Source organism: Enhydra lutris, unplaced genomic scaffold, assembly GCF_002288905.1.
Source record: "Enhydra lutris kenyoni isolate GAN:26980312 unplaced genomic scaffold, ASM228890v2 scaffoldscaffold109, whole genome shotgun sequence".
Classification (NCBI taxonomy): Eukaryota; Metazoa; Chordata; class Mammalia; order Carnivora; family Mustelidae; genus Enhydra; species Enhydra lutris.
In genome coordinates this window covers 745,341-758,605 of record NW_019154193.1, presented here as the reverse complement: position 1 = coordinate 758,605, position 13,265 = coordinate 745,341, and the positions used below count along the sequence as shown (strand labels likewise).

At 45.7% G+C, this 13,265-nt stretch overlaps 1 protein-coding gene across 2 annotated transcripts in view; it reads left to right on the top strand.

The window, feature by feature from the left end:
• Nucleotides 1-13,265, top strand: part of LOC111139475 (sperm antigen with calponin homology and coiled-coil domains 1) — a 195,031-nt gene that overhangs the window by 102,348 nt on the left and 79,418 nt on the right. Inside the window, exons 5-7 of one of the 2 annotated variants that reach the window (XM_022491743.1) lie at nt 2,455-2,528; nt 3,099-3,277; nt 7,625-9,041. In XM_022491743.1, the coding sequence (XP_022347451.1) occupies nt 2,455-2,528; nt 3,099-3,277; nt 7,625-7,646 (275 nt within the window). In that variant the 3' untranslated portion in view covers nt 7,647-9,041. Of the gene's footprint in view, nt 1-2,454; nt 2,529-3,098; nt 3,278-7,624; nt 9,042-13,265 lie in introns of those variants that run through there. The other variant, XM_022491742.1, reaches the window with a different exon arrangement.

Genomic DNA, 13,265 nt, shown 5'->3' with positions numbered 1-13,265 from the left:
GGAATTCATATCTGGGAACTCACCTGCTAGCCTGAATGTATTTGAAACCCCAGGATCAACACTCAGGGCACTTTTAACGTCATTCGCAGACGTGCATGGAAGAGCAGCAAAACATTTTAGTTTCCCAAAGTGCATTCCCAGCTCAGCTTGAACGAGGGAACCCTTTGCCTTCTTGTTTCAGCTCTCATAATGCAAACAAGTATTTTTCTCATGGTTATTTAAGGCCATGTTTTTTATATTTTTGTGCCCCTTTTTTGGCGATTTCACTGTTTAGAATGGCCCCCAGATGTAGTCCTGAAATAACGTCTGAGGTCGCTATGGCAGGAAAGCCGGGATGTGCCTTATAGAGAAAACAAGTGTTAAATGACATTTGTTGAAGCATGAGTTTTAGTGCTGTTGGCTGTAACTTCAATGTTAACGAAAACTTCCAGAGAAAGGAAGATGAAATTCACCGCTCTGGAAAAGGCTGAAGTAAAATCTGTGGCACATGACGAAGCTATGGAAAAGGTGGGAACAGCAGCTGTATTTGTGGATTCACGAGATGAGGTCTGGTTAAAAAAAACAAAAGTAGCAGACTACATTGTTGTGAAACCAAAAGCCAAGAAACTTATAGTCATGTTTCCCAGGGTCAGGAAAGTGTTAGACCCTTTTGAGCCGGTGCTGGCTCGCTCTCAAGGCTCTCGGAACACCTCACAGCATGAGAAAAGGTAAAAACTTGCAGGTGAGGCAGGTTCTGTCAATGAGGAAGCTGCAGAAGAATTTTTAAAATATCTACTGAGTGTTATGCAAGAAAAGGGTAATAAGCAGGTTTCCAGCACCAATGGGACAGGCTTTTATTTATTTATTTATTTATTTATTTTTTACAAGGACACTGGCAAACGAACCTACCTAACACAAGTAGTGTCTCCTTTGATAAAAATGTGATCAGGGGCTTGCAGAAACCGAACCCTGTATTTCCCGGTAGGAGCAAAGTTCGGTATTCGCGAATTCGGCATGCATGGCAACTTTACGTAACAGCTGTAAACAGTGAAAGTTGACAGTATGTTCAACACCTTGATTGGTTGGTTGGTGCCAGAGTTCCATCCTTCATTGGACGTGATACACAGCAGAAAAGCAGTCAGCACTCAGGGTCAGCATCATTGAGACAGTTCTCAGGAATGACGCTTGCGATGATAACCAGAACCCACCACAGTTGACAGTGTGTAATTCCACACACAGCACCATACTTGAAGAGCATATAAAGCCAAAAAGAGAAGTCCGGTTTTGCTTTGTTTCTGTGATGTATTGCTCATGAGAATGTGACTGTGTTGTCCCCAAAGCCTTAAAGGTCAAGCACAACCCACCAAGAAAACCAGCTTAGAATTAATGTCCGGAGCAGATGTCACACCATTCCCTATGGTTGTATCATAACATGTCCAAGATTGAAAATAACATAGACTGGCCATCTTTTGAGAAGCTTTTAAACTTCCATCCAGGGGGCTAAGGCATTACTAAGATGTCTTTTCCCTTGGAGGTCCAGGGACACACAGATCCAGCCTGAGACCAGTCACTCCTCCCTATAAGATCCTCGAGAGAGACAGAAAACTAAAAAGTGAAGGAGCGTTTTCTTATTCTGCTGCATTGACCCCCAAACACAGAGTCCCAAGGCCCACGTGCTGAATTAGAATGGCCGGGGTGGGACCTGACTGTGTGTTTGAAGCTTCTCTGATAATTCTGATTCACTTCCTTAATAGACAACCCCTGCCTTGGAATGAATCGTGAAGAACCATTGAAGAATCTTAACCGGGTAATGGACATGACCAGATTTCAATTGAAATGACATGGAAGCCTCAGAGGCAGAGAGAGAAGGGGACTGAGAATGTTCTTAATTAGGGAGAGACGTCGGGTCCCTTTGGAGGCATTAAAACACACACACCCCAGATCCTGTCTCCCCATGGGTGATTCCGCTCTGTGGGTCACGATCTTGGGCTTTGAACATGTGTGCTTTGGAAAGGCTTCCCAGGAGATTGTGTGGTTTAACTACAATTAAAAACCACAACTCTGGCAACTGGTCTGAAAGTCACCGTGGTAGTAGCCAGTCACATTCTGTGTTATACAAAAGCCCTCCACGTCACCGCGATAAAGGACATTCAGATCCGTAATGCGCAACCACCAGGGAGGCCGGGAGTGAGTGTAATAAATACGAGAGGCTATTTCGACCTCTTCCCGGAGTGCTGCCTGTTTGTTCCGTCTGAGACCATAACCTGACTCAACATCGCTTTTTGCCCAAACCATCCCATTTTCTGTGTTGGGAGAACCTCTAGTTTCTAGCTGCCGGGTTCCAGGGTCTTGAGGATGGAATTTCTAGCAGAAGGGATGGGTTTTAAATCTGGAGCTCCTCCCTTGCTACCTTGCTTACTTTCTCCCCAGAGTCTTGCACCTTTTCTAACTCCTGTCTGACTTGTTTCTTTTCAGGCAATGTGATGAAGCTGGAGGAGCAGAAGTCAGACCTGGAAAGGCAGCTTAAGACCCTAACTAAGCAGATAAAGGTGAGATGTGGCTACAGCAGGGGACAAGGGAGCCTTCCCTGTCATTTCCCTAAGCGTGTCCCCGCCTTTGGTTTGGGACCCTTTGAAAAAGACCCTGCTGGGGCGCCTGGGTGGCTCAGTGGGTTAAAGCCTCTGCCTTCGGCTCAGGTCTCGATACCAGGGTCCTGGGATCGAGCCTCGCATTGGGCTCTCTTTTCAGCGGGGAACCTGCTTCCTTTCCTCTCTCTCTGCCTGCCTCTCTGCCTACTTGTGATCTCTGTCTGTCAAATAAATAAATAAAAATCTTAAAAAAAAGAAAAAGAAAGAGAAAAAGACCCTACTGACTCTTCTCGCCTGCTCTCTCAGCACCTTCCTGTGGGCCCCGGAACCACAGGGTCATGCCGGCAGGTGACAAAATCCAGCCAGCCTTTCAGTGTCAGGATAAATGCCAATAACACGACTGTGTCCTTCCCACCCGTGCCAGGCCTTTTCCTGGTGGTGGGACGGCACTGCAGCAGTGGCCACTAAGGGCCCTCTGGCTGGTCCTCCCCAGCCGGCCTCTGACACCGGCGTGGCTTCTGGCATTTTCAGGAGGAGACAGAGGAATGGCGGCGCTTCCAGGCAGACCTCCAGACGGCGGTGGTAGTGGCCAATGACATCAAGTATGAGGCCCAGCAGGAGCTGCGCGCCGTGAAGCGGAGGCTGCTGGAGGAAGAGGAGAAGAATGCCAGGCTGCAGAAGGAGCTGGGGGACATGCAGAGCCACGGCAGGTCGGTCCCGACAGAGGCCCACGGCTGCGAGTGTGGCGGGCGGGCACCCGTTCTGCGCTTGGCCGCTGCCTCACTCACCGTGCATGAGCCTTCGCCGTTTAGAGACGTGGCGCTTCTGTGTCTCTCTGTGCAGAATTTCTTACTTTCCTAATAAGCTCACCCGACCACTGCTGCCACCACCACATGACCAGAAGTGGTCCGTGCAGGGCCGGGCCACTGCCATCCTCTGGCCCGAGGCAGTGAGAAAGCCCTTCACTCACATATGTGCAGAGGTTCTAGCCAAGTGGCCTCCTACGCATAAAGAATAGAAGCAGGTCTAGGACACTCCTTAAATCTCGGTGTTTATTAGTGCAGGGACCACACACTTGCCACGGGCCACGGAAACACCTTCCGTGGATCCCTCTCGTGCCGCGGGCAAGGCTGGACCTCCTCCCTGGGGACTTGCCACCAGCTGAAGGACCCATTCCTCATGACCCAGGGACATGCTTCTCCCTTGGCAGCGCCGGTACGCTGCCTCCAAAGCCTTGAAAGAGCCCACTTTATTAAGAAGGATGAGCGTAGACAACACCTCCGGCTAACACGTGACTTTCCTTTTCTGTGCCGAGGGACGGAAATCACACGGTGTGTTGTCCCAGGAAGCTCTTCCTGACGGCGATGTTTCAGAGGAAGACATTCTTAAAGTGAGCTCAAAGCCCATTATGATTTGAAATGTAAAGGGTTCACAGACGAGATGACAAACAGTACTTTAGGCCTTCACGAATGCAGCGTTCCCTTTTCTCCGGTCAGGAATAACTGTCCCTGACCTTGAGATGCTTGGATATTAGGAAATTATTTTGTATTTTCAGATGTCTTTCAGATATGAAAGAGAGTATTTTAAAATCAGATTCGGTAGGTTCCGACTGCTGATTTGTACAGTTGGCTCTCATTACCTGTTTTCTGGGATCAGGGGGGTTGTTCTTTGGCTAGATTTGGGGCCTTTGGGTCTGATGTATTGTTGTGAGTTTCATGACATTAGAAAAAGTAGATTTCTTCTCAGAATTCTGTTTCGATTCTCTTAGCAAACTTGCTGCAGTCAGTCCCTCCTTCCTTTGTGTAAGAGTTTTCTATAAAATGGGCTGTAGGGGTGCCTGGGTGGCTTAGTCACTTAGGGGTTGGACTCTTGATCTCAGCTCGGGTCTTGATCTCAGGGTTGTGAGTTCAAACCCCACGTTGGGCTCCACGCTTAAAACAGGCTGTAGAGAAGGATTCAGATGAGATGTGTGTAGCTGGCTCCATGATTTCACTCTTGAATCAAGATCATTATTTTATAGTCACACCTACACCCTCTGGCCACCAAAGCCTGTGAATTTTAAGTTAAAGAGGAAGGAGAATCAAAAGACTAGACTTGAGAGGGCCCCCTGTTGAAGTGAGCACGAGGTCCCCTCGTTTGCTTTTGTGCTTCTGTGTAATTTGTCCATTTGTCTTGCTTTTATGATGTGTGTCTTTGGAAGGGGAACCAGATCATAACGCTTCCTGCCTAGATTATTGTAAAGATAAATGGTCAAAGACAAGCTCCAAATTCATGTAGTTATTGTACAAGCTGCTGCATTTCTTACCTAGACTCTAAAGATACGGGCCAGATCATACAACTTGAACTCTGATGCTGTAGGAAATCTGCACAAACCTTGACAGTTTAGTGTCCATATAAGATAATTCGCATCTTCAAACATAGGGTCCCTTTATTATTTTTTTAATAAACATGGTGTATTTCTCTTACGATTTTCTGGTGATTTGCAAACCTCCTCCCCAAATCCAGCAAGTTAATCCCTTATCACAACATATTTCAAAATCGTAGGGCTGACACCAGCCCAGCACGTGGCCTACTATTGAAGCCCCACAGGCATCAGTGTGTTTGGGGCCCGTCGTTGTGTTGGGCGGGGTTTCACACAGCAGCCGGACCCCGTTTCCTCCCTGATTCCGCAGACTGCCCCCTCAAAAGAGTTGACTCTGAAAGTTACTTGCTCCTGGCTCAGCCACTTCCCAAACCTGCCCCATGGGCAAAACTTGCAACCAGCTCACGCCTCAAAGGCCCTGAAGTGACATAGAGTTTCCATCCTGGCTGAATGGGTTCTCGACTGAAACTTGATTTGACTTTGATAGTCGCATCCTGAGAACTCAAAAGGCATTCTTGGTTCAGCCACAGCCAAAGAACTTGCAGAAAATTCCCTGATGGGGTCCTCCAAGTACAACCAAGAGCAGGTAAGAACGTTTGAAAAAGAACCTTGATCCTAACGTGGGATTAGCCGATTTGCATTCGCACTTTGGAAATACAGGCATTTGAGGGGATGTAGTTAGGCTCGTAGGTGGGCAAATGACAGGGCTCGGCGTGTATACAGGTTAGCCTTTATTACCGAGAACTCAGCAGCTAAGACACTGTGGAACATTATTTAACCTAGGATTTTAGAAAATTCTAGAAAAAAAAATTAGCCCATTAGCAGTCTTCATCCTATTACGTTTTGAAAAGGGTTTTTGTTTTGGAGTCAGAATTACCGATATGAAGAGTAGATGGGGAGACGAGGCTCTAGTCTTGTCTTTGCCACCAACTGGCAAGAATTCCTTCCCAGACCTAGCTGTTCCCTCCCTCAAATGAGGAGATAGGGTGGGTCATGATTGAAGACCCCCAGAAGCTCCTCTGTTCCCTGGGACTAGTTGCTCAGCTGACCTTTCTCTGATGGGGGCATCAGGAACTCACATGCCCCCGTTCCATCTGCCCAGTGCAGTCCTTGGAACCTCCGGGACACCGTGGCATCTGCACATTTTAGTTGGGCCATGGACCTCCTCTTTCTCTTCCAGAAATTTGAACAAGCCAGTGTAGCTTTCATGGACCTGGAAGTGATCTGTTTTGCTGGACACTTAGAAATTAATGGATGAAAGGATAATGAATAATTTTTTCAACTCTGGCTTCTTCCATTCTTGAGCCATTAAGAGCAAGCCATTACAATTCAAACTTCTACCGAAATTAAAACATCAAGCCTTTTTCCAGGAAAGTTGAGAGCTGGGGCCTCACCTCCAGATACAGAGAACATGCAGACGCAGCTCCCCTCAGTGCCTTGATGGGCCACACGAAGGACATTGTTGACCTGGAGTGCATGACACAGGCTTCTCGAAAGTAACAGGGGAAGACCGATATGCATTTTCTCTCTCATTCTGAAACACTAAAGACAGTTATTTTTAGGGTGACTTACTCGATTTTTACCGTTCATCCTATGACACCATAAACATCCATGGAAAACATCTTAAAAGAAAGAGATGGTTAAAAAAACACTAAACATCGGTGCATAATTAGCAGTAGGAGCTTCTAAGCAAAAGGTCTGAGATTCAGAATGTGCCTAGCTTGTCCCACTGGTTCCTGCATGGTCACCTCTGAAGCGAGCAGCATGGTGGCCCATCACTGCCAGACTCTTCTGAAATCGGCTCTAACTCTGTGTGCACAATGTATCCTGCCCTAATGTCGGTCGCCTGCCTGTGCCACTCTCTGTGTCCTTACCGCTGCCGTGTGTCACAGCCGCGGGCTGGGGGTTCTGGAGCTGTCACTGAAATGCCGAGTGTGGGAGCTGGCCGTGTAGGTTCTCGGGGTCACCGAGATACCCCTTCCAGCTCTCTTCTTGCAGATGCTTTGATACAACATCCCTAGCCCTGCCGGAAGGGGACCAGTCCTCGTGGGGGTTCCTAACCTGAGCCTCAGGGGCCCCTGACACTTTTCGCCCTCAATGTGGAAGCTGGCCCTCTGGGCTCCCAGCACAGCCCTTTGACGCCTTCTGTTTTCATAGCTGGCATCCGCGTCGCTGGCATTGGACACAGAGCCTGGAATCACAATGAGCTGTGTCCGCTCCCCTGCTCCCTATCCTCACAGACTTGCTTTGAAAAGCGTGGACATGAGCTTCCCCTAGGCCTTTAGGACCGATATGCCTCAATACTGAAAGAAATCCTTTTTTCTGTTTTTTTTGGCCTTGAGTCTAGGATAGCAGAGGGAAACTCGAGCCGCTCCATAAATTACAGAGAAGCCTGGTTTTGTGTACCCTGGCCATCTCCACTTCCCCAGTACAGTCATCTGTCAGAGAAGGTCTAGGGAGAGGAGCCTAGCAGTGGTGTCTTGAAGTCCTTGGCATGTTCTCTGTCTAAAGACCTTTGACTTCCAAAAAAATTCAGAGGAGTAGGAATTAAAACATGATGGTCCTGTTCTAGATATTAGCTCTTCCCTGTGGGTCAGTGGCCACTGTTAATTCTTCTGTTTGTAGCCTGAGATCGTGTTGCCTCAAGTAACTCCTTTACCAGCCTCTCCCCCCCCCTCCATTTCTGTTTCCACAGCTCCATGGTCTCTGTCAGCTAGCAGAGCATTTGCTGGAAGAAAGACAGCCCAGCCCTTGCCATGATGGGAAACTACAGCCATTTCTATATGAAGGGGGGAATAATGTGGGAGAGAAATTACCTCTTTACAAAGAGCCAGATTGTCGCCTTGTAACAGCCACTGTTTCACAACAGAGTCATGGCGATCAAGTCTCTTTCCCTTTTTTTCTACATTTTGGAATCAACTCATTGCATGATCAAAGATGATCCTTCCCTCTTTTTTTCCCCCCTTCTTTCTTTTTCTCAGAAGATTCGGCAGTCTTTTGTTTGGAGCATAGATGAAGTTGTTCTTGAAAAAGACAAAGTACAAGCATGGTGTGAAACTCACTTTTTGTACGCAGCTAGGGTGTGCAGCGCACTGGTGAATGCGGCCCATGCCTGTGTCTTATTTTTTGGAATTTATTTCTGTGCTTCCTCTTGAACATGGTACCTGATAATCTTGGCATTAACACTACTTACGGTAAACCAGGAAGCCGTCTGTGTCCCGTCTCGTTCTGAAGAAGCTAGCGGGTTCTGCTTCCTTTCTATCAAGTCCTGAACAAGCCCTTTCCAGCTGGGATCTGACGTCGTTACCTCATCCGAAACAAGCCACCACTAAGTCGGTTGGATTTCAAGAATCTCCACTGGGCTCAACGCAAACTGATGTTTGGCTGACCAAAAAGGATGTCATCAAGCCAGTTTATTTACGTGGTGGCCGTGCCCTTGGGAATCGGACTAAAAATTAAGGAACAACCACAACCAGCGCCTCAGGAATAAAACTTAACCCAGAAACGGAAAGACTTTGAATCCAGAAGTGGATGACTCAGAGTGGTCCAGAGTTCAGAGTGGGATGTTGAACTTGGGAAGTACATAGTTTGTCAGGATCTGCACCTAATTCATTGGCTCCACGAGGCCCGGCCTCCCTCGGCTCTCACTCCAGGAGCAACCGTGCCCTCCAGCTGGTGGCAGGTCTTTGCTACATGTCCTCAGGACGGGACAGGAGCTCCTGTCTGGTGCGAGGGCGTGAGGAACAGGAAGGCTCTTTAACGCAGGAGGACAGTTGGGCATGTCCAGCTGGAGAGCCCAGAATCCCTAGAAAAATTTCGCCTGGTGGTAGAAGAGAGGAGATTGGTGCCTCTTCCATGAAAATGGCTTCGACGCTCGCTGGCACCGTCCAGTACACCTACTGGGAGCTCTTTACCTCAGACTGAGATTTTCTTGGAATGATCCCACATTCACTTGCCAGGTGTTTGCAAACGTAAACAAAAGGAAAATCGCCTCCACTTCAGATACACAGCTATACTCGCATTGAGTATCCCGATCTGTCTGTATTCTGGGTACCGTTAAATATTTTTATACGAAGGCATTCATGAAGTGCTAAATAAATACGTTATTATTCGGAAGAGTCTGTTGCCTCATTTGTCATCGCTGGCCACATGTGTGCGGGGCCTTCATGTCCGTCTGTCCTGGGGTTTCTAGCATAGGTGGTATCAGAACTCGAAAGCCATGTCCTGTAGCTAGAATCTGAGCCAGAAGCAAGCCGGGCTTCTGATACGAGTTGTAGACAGGAGGCTTATTTTAAATATGAATGTAATTTTTTAAAATGATTTCAGTCTTGGAACAAAAGAGCAAGGAGCAAAGATAACTAATTTTGCATAAATTGTTGAAGCCAAATGCCAGTGTTTCCCGAACAATCTAGTGTGGAATTTGAGGTCCTGGCTTATCTTGTCAAACTGTAAAAATAAATAGGTTACTTGCTGATTTGATGTATTGGGTTTCTTCTTACTTATGAATGCTTAGGTGTCCTGGTAACAAAACAGAGGTGTTTCGTGAAAAATACTCCTCTTTTCCCTCTCCAGTACTCACTCTTTAAGGTAATCAGTGTTCACGGTGTGTCTGTTTTTCTTTCCTCCCCCTCTACTCATATAAATACATAGAGTTCATTTTTATATTTTTTTATAAAATTTATAAACTATATTAACAGTGTATCATGGGCATCCTTCCAAGTCAATATTTACAAGTTTAATTCATTTAATTCATTTTTTTATTATTTTATTTTCTTTTAAGTAGGTTCTGTGCCCAGTGTGGAGCCCAATGTAGGGCCTGAACTCACAACTCTGAGGTCAAGACCCCTGCCCCAAGATCAAGAGTCGGACGCTTACTAACTGAGCCCCCCAAAGTGCCCCAAATTTAACTCAATTTAATAGCTGTGTGGTGTCCTAGAGGATGGATGTGCCCTAGAATATTGAAATATTGTCATATTTCGTGAACATCAAGGTTATATTTTCTAGATTTTTTTTTCTCTCCCAATAATCACATAATAGCAGTCCTTACACACATAGCATTATAGATCTGTTTTTATTTTCATAGGCTGGGTTCCTAAAGGTAGGATCACTACCTTGGAGGATACGCAGTTTTGATTTTAATAGATTTACCAGGTTACTTATCTAAGACTTGTGACATTTTACTTTTTGATGAAAGTGCCTGCTTATACACAGCCTTAGCTTAATTTTGCCAATAGAATAAGCAAAAAATTTGCTTCGAATTTGCATTTTCCTAGAGAAATTTTTACATGTTAATTATTTACTTTTCCTCTTTTGAGAATTGCTCATTTAGCATTTTTGCTTATTTTTTCGTGGACTGATTTTTTCCTCTTCTCCGTTTGTAAGTCACATCTTATCAGGGATGTGTGTTTACCCAGTACATTATGGGTCTTACGGCTTTACCATTATTCTCGTGGAAAAATTTATATTGTGACGCAGTCTGTTCATATTTTCCTTTACTGTGTCTGGGGTGGTTTTTGTTTTAAGATTTTCCCTCCCCTCCCCTTGCAGAAGGAGGCTATCACCTTTTCTCTATCTGTGTCTTTATCTGTTTCTCTGTCAGATGTTTGATTTGCCTTTCTTTGTTCAGTCCGATATGAGGTGTGGGTCTTCTCCCGGATGGACCGCCAGCACCATGTATGTTCGAAGCCATCCTGTGCCCACTGAATCGAAATCCCACCTTTACGTTATTTATTTCCTCCGTATTCAAAGAGACTTTCCCAGTATGCCCTCCTTTCTTTTTCTCTTGAGTCTGTTCTGCTTTAAAATATTTTATTGGGGTTATTAGATTGCTAATACCACTTTTCAGACTCAGCCTTTCATTGCAAACTGTCATCTTTTGTATATTTTCCTCTTTCTTGAGTTCTCTTGCATTCTCCAGGCAGATGCTATCAAGCATATAATTCTGTTTCCTGTCATAAATATAAACGTCCTTTGAGTATGATTATTCTCTTCATTTTATTTTTTTTTTTAAGATTTCATTCATTTATTTGACAGAGAGAGATCACAAGCAGACAGAGAGGCAGGCAGAGAGAGAGAGAGAGGGAAGCAGGCTCCCCGCTGAGCAGAGAGCCTGAAGCGGGACTCGATCCCAGGACCCTGAGATCATGACCTGAGCCAAAGGCAACGGCTTAACCCACTGAGCCACCCAGGCGCCCTCTCTTCATTTTAAATCATGGAATTTATGGAATATATTCGTAGGTCAGGGCATGTCTTGGAATGGAGCAGATAATTGTCGGTCCCTTATTCTCACTTAAATGGGTGAGAGTATCAGGCCCTGACGTTTGCCCAGTATCTTTGTCTGTAGGTTCTGCTTAGATCCGTGCCCACTTCTGCTGACTGTTACTAAAATCTTAAACCAGAAGGGAGGCTCTTTAAGGTAAATTTATGTTACGTATCGGAGGCACAGAAACTCAAATAGAATACAGAGGAAGAATAGGTTCCTAGTGGGTGAAATTGATCTGTGTCCAAGTCCTTTCCTGGTGAAACTGGCGTGTGGGAGCCAGCATTCTCCACTTCGTTTTGCCTGGTCATTGTCCATTTTAGGGATGTACTGTGGCTCTTCCTAATTTGCCCCTCTTTGCCACTGTCCTTTTACCTGAATGCTTGTGTTCCAAACCTTGTTTGTTTTTATGTCATCTGTATGCTTATATTGAAGTTCAAAAATGAAGTTCCGAAAAACATGGATGCCCAGGAGACAAAAGACTTAACTTTAATTTCTGTCTCACTCTAGAGCTACAGACTTCTTTTAGATTCGTTTCATGAATAAAAGTAAAAAATATTTTGGGAAAAAAAAATTGTGTTCCAGAAAGGGCATAGAATGAGCAAGGGTACAGAGACAGGACCTACAAGGGACAGAATTTCAGGTAGCTAGACTTGGAGTCTGAAAGTGAGGTGGGTGGAGGGGAGTCCTAGGGGAGAAGTCTGTCCAGCCCTGGGAAGGGTCCGGAGCTGGGCTTTTACTCAGTTTTTCAGGAAAGAGCCCTTGCAGACACGTGATCGACATGACCGATCTTCCTTACGGATACCGATCGGCCAGTTGGGAAGGTAGCAGTGGTGTAATGTGGCATTCCCCAGAGGTAGTTAACTTTTGACTGCTTTGAGTTATGTACAAGAGCTCACACATTCTTGGATCAAAATAGACGCAACTGCCAGGTGTCCTGTATGGTGAGGTAGGTGTGTGGAAAACCAACACCACTTGAAGACCATTCTGTGACCAAACAAGGAGACCAGTGAATTGGAGAGATTTGATAACATTTTTTAAATAAAAGGTAATTACAGACACATGTGCATATATATGTTTAAATTATAACAACAGATAGATGAGGTAAACCAGCTGTGAGCTATGACATGGTCCTTGGGTCCAATGGTCTGCCATTCTCAGGTATGGGCTGCTACTTCCTAGGAGCAGATTATTGGATAAAAATAAGAACAATGAAATAAATATTGATAGTATTTTTAATAACGTATGTTAAATCATTTTTAAGAAGAAATACCGTCAGTATTGTTTTTTTTTTGGATATGCCTGGTACACCTTCCAGGACACCCATGCCTTATACAGACAGTTTGAGAAAGGCCATGGTCAAACAGAACTGGAGTTGCCGCCCAGATTCACTGTTTACAATCCAGGCGACCTTGTCAAGTTTTTCATCTAAAATAAGGGATAATTGGGGCGCCTGGGTGGCTCAGTGGGTTAATGCCTCTGCCTTGGGCTCAGGTCATGATCTCAGGGTCCTGATATCGAGCCCCGCATCGGGCTCTCTGCTAGGCGGGGAGCCTGCTTCCCCCCTCCCCCCGCCCCGCAGCTGCCTGCCTCTCTGCCTGCTTGTGATTTCTGTCTGTCAAATAAATAAATAAATAAATAAAATCTTAAAATAAGGGATAATAACAAAGATGGGATTTTTCTTGAAAATTAAATTAGATACTGTTTTAAAGATACATGGTACTTACAATGGAGTTATACACATTTTTTTTATTTGTTTATTTGACAGAGAGAGAGAGAGCACAAGTAAGCAGAGTGTCAGGGAGAGGGGGAGAGAGAAGCAGGCTCTCTGCTGAGCAGGGAGCCTGGTGTGGGGCTCGATCCCAGGACCCTGGAATCATGACCCGAGCTGAAGGCAGCCGCTTAACCAACTGAGCCACCTGGGCGCCCCTATACACATATTTTTTGGTGTGAAGATTATCTGTTTTTATCACAGTTTTACATTCTGGGAGCAGATGGAAATGTGCCTTACTCTTGGTGTTTTCAACACAGTGCCTAAGCACAGGGTAGCTTTGTCATCTGAGATGCCCCTGGAGAA